Genomic DNA, 8253 nt, shown 5'->3' on the forward strand with positions numbered 1-8253 from the left:
ATTGTTTTCTAAGCATTTTGACGAAAGGATACACATAAAATTTGTTCGTTTAATCTGTATTTTCATTCTTCTAATAAGTTCTCTATCGCAAGGGGATATAGAGATTCTCTATCTAGGCGATGGATATCTTCTCAATGGTTATGTTACGTAGCTACGATTCTCCAGTCTCTTCCACCCACTTGTCTTTGTTGCGTTTCTTAATTAAACACTGGACTGATTATATACACTATTTAATGTACACTGACACTGGACTACATTGGAATGGAGTCGACCACCGTGTAGCAATGTCTCTCGCTGATCTCTCGTTCAGTGCGGGTATTTCCCGATATGTACCACGCCCTGCACAGTCTCCGAAGCAGAGTCTGCACTGTCCTGCCACCTAGTGGCGACAAGTATAATGAATACTTATGATATACAAATTTTCACATTTTGATAACACAAATAATAATACATACACTAATCTATCCCAAACATAGTCCCCCCTCTTGATCGAGTCGATCAACAAAAGTACAACTAATGATCTACTGGAAGAGGCACTAGTTTGTTAACTGAACGTTTATAAGTTGAAGACGAAGTGCGAACAGTTGCAACACGCACTAGTCCATCCGCACCAGGATGCACTTGTTCAACTATAGCAAGTTTCCATGTAAGTGGAGGTAGGTGATCTTCCTTCACTAAAACCACTGTTCCTGGTTCCAAATTCTTCTTTTGGGTGTTCCACTTGGTCCTCTGCTGCAGGGAATGCAAGTAGTCCTTTGACCAACGGTCCCATAGTTGTTGGTACATCTGCTGCAATTTCTGCCATCTGGATAAACTGGATTCTTTGATGTTAGTTAGACTAGGCTCAGGAAAACTAGTTAGGGGTGCACCAATAAGGAAATGGCCAGGGGTTATAAAACTGGGATCTGTAGGGTCATGTGACAATACTGTGAGGGGCCTGGAGTTAAGACAGGCTTCGATTTGAACTAAGAGTGTTACAAGTTCTTCGAAAGTGAGAGCAGAGTTCCCTACGATTCTCCTCAGGTGATGCTTCATGGACTTCACTCCTGCTTCACAAAGTCCAGCCATATTTGGGCTATTGGGTGGTAGAAAATGCCATTTGAATCCTTCCTGAGCTGCATGGTCTTCTAAAGACTTGCTGAAGTCTGATGATTGGAATAAATTCTTCAAGTCTTGTAATTCACGATTGGCACCGACGAAATTTCTTCCGTTGTCGCTGTACAAGTTCAAACATTTCCCTCTGCGTGCCGTAAATCTTCGTAAAGCAGCAATGAATGACTTGGTGCTGAGATCTCCGACCAATTCTAGGTGTATAGCCTTGGTGGCAAAGCATACAAATACTGCTACATATGCTTTCAACCTTGATTTGCTTCTGGTGATTGACGGCTTGATGATAATTGGTCCAGCGTAATCAACTCCAGTGTTTAGAAATGGTCTAGTGGACTGTATTCTGGATGGTGGTAATTGTCCCATGAGTTGGTTGGAAATAGATGCTCTTAGTTTGAAACAAATGAGGCACTTATGCAGAATAGCTCTGACCACTTGTCTGGCTCTTGGTATCCAGTACTCCTGTCGTAATGAAGATATAAGGAGTTGTGGTCCTGCATGTAATAGCCTGTGGTGTTCTGAAAGAATGATCAATTCAGTTAAATGATGCTTCGGTGGCAATATGATTTGATGTTTGCTATCATATGGTAGCTGCGAGTGTCTAAGTCTTCCTCCAACTCTGAGTACTTGCTTGTCATCGAGGAAAGGATGTAAGTCTGAAAGTTGACTATCCTTTGACACCTGACTGTTAGAAGACAATTCTCGTATTTCCTTGCCATAAACTTCGTGTTGCATGCTTCTAATGCAAGTATGCAATGCTGATCTTAAGTCACTTGCTGACAATGATCCTATATGTTTCTCTTGTTTGTTCCTCGCATTGTGTAGAAATCTCAAACAATATGCAATCACTCTTTGAAGTTTCAATAACGACGAAAATCTGCTGATAAATTCTATTGTTGGTGCATTTGTGACTAGACTTACTATAGTTGTTCTTTGTTCTTCAAGTTCGTCGAGTTCGAAGTCATTATCCCTTGACGATGTTGGACTCGAAGGCCATGATGTTGTTGGAAGTGATAGCCAATCAGGGCCATGAAACCACATTTGAGAGGTGTGTAGTGAGTCTACATTTGTCCCTCTGCTGATTAAATCTGCGGGGTTCTGTGCTGACACTACATGTTTCCAGTACTGAGGCTTAGTACATTCTTGGATTTGTGAAACTCTATTCGATACAAAGGTTTTCCATCGTCTTGCAGGTGATGCAAGCCACGCCAGTACGATCTTCGAATCGGTCCATAGATTGATTCTACTGACTTCCAATTGTAGTAGTTGTAACACCTTGTGTGTTAGTTTCGCCAGCAACAATGCAGCGCACAATTCAAGACGAGGAAGAGTGATTCTTCTTATAGGTGCCACACGCGAACGTGAACAAAGTAAATGTACAGTGGTTTCACCATTTTCATTTGTTGATCTAAGATACAAACAACAGCCATATGCAACTTGCGATGCATCTGAAAATCCGTGGAGTTGAATGTCAACCACTTTTCCTTGAACTAGCACAAATCTGTTAACTTGTATCTGATTAATGTTTGGTAGCTGTTGAAACAAACGTTTCCACTCCATGTTGAGTTGTTCTGGTAACTTATCGTCCCATTCCATGTTATGGAACCATAATTGTTGTAGAAATATCTTGTAAGAAATTACTATTGGACTCACTAGTCCCAAAGGATCAAAGATTGATGCGACAATAGAAGCTACTTGTCGTTTAGTGATGTTGTCTTCATAACATGACACTATCTCCTTGTTATTTGCTTGCAATTTATCTGTGACTGGATCCCACGTGAGGCCTAAAGCCGTAACGTTTGCTCCCTTGTCGAACTGAAATGGTAGTTGCATTTCTCTATGAGTAGCTGGTACTGCTTCAAGAAGTTCTGGATGATTAGAACACCATTTCTTCAAAGTGAATCCTCCTGAATTCAGTAAATCGATTAGTTCTCCTTGCAATTGTCTAGCTTCTTCAATACTGTTGGCTCCGGTGAGAAGGTCATCAACGTAAACATCTCGTTGTAAAACTTTGGATGCATTCGGAAACTTGGTTGCTTCCTCTTCAGCTAACTGCTGCAATGTTTTGGTCGCCAAAAACGGTGATGATGCCAAACCAAATGTGACTCTTGTGAGCTCGAACGTTTGTACTGGCATATCTGTAGATTTTCTCCAAAGTATGCGTTGAAACTTAGTGTCATCTGGATGAATCAGAATTTGTCTGAACATCTTCTCGGCGTCTGCCGTAAATACAACCTTGTGCGTTCTGAAGCGAAGAGCTATAGACTGAAGATCGTCATGTGTGGTTGGACCGACCATCAGTATATCGTTTAATGATACTCCATTTGTTGTTTTTGCTGATGCATCAAAAACAATTCTGGTCTTCGTGCTGCTGCTGCTAGGTTTGAATACTGGATGATGTGGTAAATAGTATGACACGTCATCAGCTTTGTTTGGATCTGGTTGTACTGGCTTCATGTGTCCCAACATTTCATACTCCTCGAGTATTCTGTCATACTCCTCTTTCAACTCTGGTTGTTGTTGAAACCTCTTCTCTAACTGATGTAGTCTGAATAATGCCTGGTTGTATGAATGTCCTAGCTCTGTATGATCTGATCGAAATGGGAGACGAACAATGAAACGCCCTGTTTCTTCTCTGGTGGTGTGTTGATCGAAGTGGTTTTCACAAGCTACTTCTTCAGCTGTTTTTGGTTTGGAGAACATTTCCTCCAACTCGAAAAAACGCCGTAATTGAGAATCCAAATTGTCTTCCATGCGTACAAAACATGCTACTGTGGGTGTACTAGGTTGTACAGGCTGTTCCATCCGACCAGCTAAAATCCAACCTAATTCAGTATTTTGAAGAACTGGATAGTTTTCATCTCTCGTTTGTCTTTCAGGAAGAAGTAAGTGCAAGTAAAGTTCTGATCCAATTAGTAGATCTATCCCCTCTGGTTTGTAGAAATCTGGATCTGCTAACTCAATGTCGGTTGGTAGGTTCCAATGTTCATGATGAATAACTTGAGAAGGTACGTTCCCTGTGATGCGTGGGAGTATCAGACAAGTAAGTGAAGTCTGGAAGTCTGACACTCTTGAGCGCAACTGAATGTCTACACTGTGCTTGGCTTCCGATGAAACATTATTGATTCCTCTGATTGGAATATGATTTTTCTGCTTTCGTAACTGTAGTCTCTGAACAAGATCTTCCTTGATGAAATTTGACTGAGACCCACTGTCCAGGAGAGCTCTACATGTATGTGGCTGTCCTCTAGAATCGACGACTTCTACTAAAGCTGTCGATAGCAGAACGTGTGATCTTGGTTTACTCTTAAATGTGCAGTATGAAGATTGTACTGAAGTTGTCCTTGCAGCTTCGTTCCTCGTGTCTGGTGAGTCATTCCTTGGTTGGTCTTGCCTTAGAGAACCTCCTCGTTTACCGCCTTCGTCTGGATGCAACAGTGAATTGTGTTTCAATCCACAGCGTCTACAATTACCTGAAGTACAGTTCCTAAAATTATGATTCGATCTGAGACAATTATAACAAAGTTTGTTATTGCGCACACACTCTTGTTTCTGCTTCAGACTGGCGCCTGCAAAAGACTTGCATGAATATAAGGAATGTGCTAATTTACAGAAATAGCATTGCGTATTTGTAGTTGTCAGGTAAGAATTTGACTGACGGATGTGTTTCTGTTTAGGGCTAACCTTGTTTTCATTGACATTTTTGTTTACGTGAACAGACTTCATTGATTCCAAAGCTTGACATTTTTGTTCTAGAAAGGTGAACAGTTCCTTCAGTGTAGGGAACGACTGATCGGTATGGCTTAATTCCCATTCCCTTCTTGTGTGAGTATCAAGTTGAGCCAAAAAATGATGTATCAAAATAACATCTTCTAACGGTGTTTGTAATTCAAGAGCTCGAAGAGCATTTAAGTTACTGGTGACGTCATTGATGAACTGACGTAATTCTGTGGCATTTTCCTTGTTAATTGCGTTCACATGCAAGATGTTATTGACATGACTTGCTGCTATCAGTCGTTTATTTTCATACCTATCTTTCAACAATTGCCATGCAATATCATAATTTGAATCGGTCATGGGCAAAGTATCGATAAGTGTTCTTGCTTCAGATTCCAATGATGAACGCAAGTAGTGGAATTTCTGTATTTTAGGAATATTGTCATTTGTGTGAACCATAGCCTGAAATGCATCTGAATATGCTAACCAATCCTGATAATTACCGTGAAACGTGGGTAAAGATACTGTGGGTAATTTGATGTGCTTGGTGCCTAATGATGAAGCATTGTTTACAACATCCGATCCATCTGTAGGTGCTGCTTGTGCTTGTTTATGTTTCTCTATAATGGATTCCATTTTACCCCGTACCTTGTAGTAAACTTCTTCAAAATCCTCCCTGTGAGGTTCATGATTCTCGTTTATATCTTCTACTTCTAAACGTGTTTGAACTTCATCATATTTTTCCCACAAAGGTGTTAAATTTTGTAAACGGACCCTTACTTCTTGAACTTCCCCCGTATCTTCAAAGGCATTGACAAATGCTTGTGTTCGTGTTAACTGGCCCCTAAATCCAGCTCTCCTACGTATCAACACTCTTTTCTCTTCTTCATCCATCGCGAAGGAAAGAGGGCAAGATATGTAGGTAATAGTACGTGAGGAAAGAGTAAACAAAATATGGTGCGAGCCTATCTAACTACTGACCTTGATCTGAAGCTTCCCTGGGTGTTGGCGATGACGTCACTTCAGCCGACAGCAGGATACTGTAGTGAATGCTCGAAACTGTCCATATTTATGATGCTCAGTCCCGTGTTGAGTTATCGTAACAGATAACTTATTGTCCACTGAATACTACCGTGTATAAGTCAGTCTTGTAACAAAACATTCGACGTACGCACGATAACGATACGGAATGTCTGTTCAAACCACACGCGTAACCGTTGTGATCGAAAATTACACGTAATACGCAATAAGTACTGTGACACAGGAAGTTCTACGATTGAGCACATAACATGCAACCATATATTGACGTAAGTACGAATGTCAGTACACATCTGTAACTGGAACACTGCATACAAAGTCACTTCGATACCGCGCGAAAACACTCGTTCTTTCCATGGCGGGCGAGTCGAGACGTTTGTTCTGATGCGTAACACGTCATATCTCACAGAGATTGTTCACTCGGTAAACTAATCCTGCCCGGAGATGACCATAAAATGTTGCGTTTCTTAATTAAACACTGGACTGATTATATACACTATTTAATGTACACTGACACTGGACTACATTGGAATGGAGTCGACCACCGTGTAGCAATGTCTCTCGCTGATCTCTCGTTCAGTGCGGGTATTTCCCGATATGTACCACGCCCTGCACAGTCTCCGAAGCAGAGTCTGCACTGTCCTGCCACCTAGTGGCGACAAGTATAATGAATACTTATGATATACAAATTTTCACATTTTGATAACACAAATAATAATACATACACTAATCTATCCCAAACAGTCTTATTTATTTACTTCATTCATATCAACTCACGAAATACCATGAATCTAACGAAAACACACAGATATAGTTAGAACAAGAAACACACCTCGCGTTGAAGGTTCCACACTCGAGTTCTGGCTTTTTTTTTGCGAGGGTGATTATTCTTGTGTGTCTGTTTATCATCTTTGTCAAAAAAAATATTCATCATTATTGCCGTGATTAACCTAGGGAGAGACCAAAGCGACTGAAATAACAGAAGTACAGAAAATACAAGACACATCTGCCTTGGCATGTTATACCTTGGGAATTAGTAATCTGAAAATTAACTTGCGTTTCATTCGAGTACTTGCGAAAGAGTTTCGTGTTGTCTCGTTTGGAGGGTTGGTTATCGTGTCGGACTAGCATGCGGGCAACCCGAGTTCGAGCCCAGCGGAAGAAAAGTTTTTTTTTGTCTAATTTCATCCAACTTTATTTATAAAACTGAGGTTTCTGCAAAACCTTTTGAATTGCATGCCACTTCGTATGTTGGTAATCTGAAAGCAGCAAAGATGTAAATTTGATGTTCCGAAGCGACGATGTATTTGTGTATGTGTTGAAAAAACGCAGTTATTTATTAGCGAAAAACATGCAGCCACGTGATCATTGAAAACGCTTCCTAGTTGTCAGTGCTAATATGGCAGTAGCTACAGTCTGTCAACACACACCAACTTTCACGTTCCCCGTTAAATGATTACCTTTCCACGTTTCAAAATCATGAGTGCTGTCTAAAGCAATACTTTGATACTTGCGTTTCCATGTTCGAATCTAAAGTAATACGAAACTTTTTTTTTTCCAACCAATGACATTGAAACCATTAATAACTGTTTGCAATGTGATATTGATATCATATATGGAAATAATAAAAATGGAGAATTTCGCTTAAAACAACTTATAAATAGGGAGCGGAAGTTGATGAAATGCCATCTTTTTTATGACATCTCGGACGCGATGCCCATTAAATATACACAATATTACACTTCATCTAGAACCCAAAAAAGGTAATTTTAAAGTGCATTTTTTTGCAATGGTTGCCATTTGTCAGGTTTTAGGTCATTTTCCCCGATTTTCGGCATTTTCCCGTCATTTTCCCGTCATTTTTTTCAATATTCGGTATATTGTTTCATCATATTTTGTCACTTCTTTAATTTTGGTAATTAATTAGAAAACTGAACTGGTGACAGTCTTTGTTGTGTCGGGGGAAACCACCAGGTGCCCGTCTAGGGCAAACTCAGATTTAAGATCAGGAAAGGCTGGAAATTCCATAGCTAGACCCTGTTTGCATTGAAAATCCTCGTTGCACATTTTAATTGAATGTGCATGTGCTATCATTTGGTTCACTTTTTTTCAAAACAAGATTGCATTTTGTTTAATTTCATTTTCATTTCAATTTTTAAACTGAAACTAACAAATTTAATGGTCTTTTTTTGCATTTTACGTCATTTATTTTTCATTTTTTAGGATATTCTATAGGTCATATACCTATATTTTTTAGGTCATCAACTTCCGCTCCCTACTTATAATAATAATAATAATCCGTTGCGCAACAGCCCATGAAGGGCCTAGGCATACCTACCGACTGCCGGTCTCCCTCCCACGCTTTCTATCGTCACCTCTAAGCGTGGAGAT

The 8253-nt window shown here is 40.1% G+C and overlaps 1 protein-coding gene across 1 annotated transcript; it reads right to left on the reverse strand.

Moving 5' to 3' along the window:
• Nucleotides 1-513: 513 nt before the first annotated feature.
• Nucleotides 514-5718, reverse strand: LOC146005454 (uncharacterized). Its single transcript, XM_083144696.1, has one exon. It carries the CDS (start codon nucleotides 5716-5718, stop codon nucleotides 514-516), a length of 5205 nt encoding a protein of 1734 aa, XP_083000822.1.
• Between the last annotated feature and the right edge of the window lie 2535 nt (nucleotides 5719-8253).

Source organism: Lepisma saccharinum, chromosome 23, assembly GCF_977018435.1.
Source record: "Lepisma saccharinum chromosome 23, izLepSacc3.1, whole genome shotgun sequence".
Taxonomy (NCBI): domain Eukaryota; kingdom Metazoa; phylum Arthropoda; class Insecta; order Zygentoma; family Lepismatidae; genus Lepisma; species Lepisma saccharinum.

Bases quoted from the DNA above. Each gene is read 5' to 3' on its own strand.
- LOC146005454 (XM_083144696.1), bottom strand. From the start codon at position 5,718: ATGGATGAAGAAGAGAAAAGAGTGTTGATACGTAGGAGAGCTGGATTT.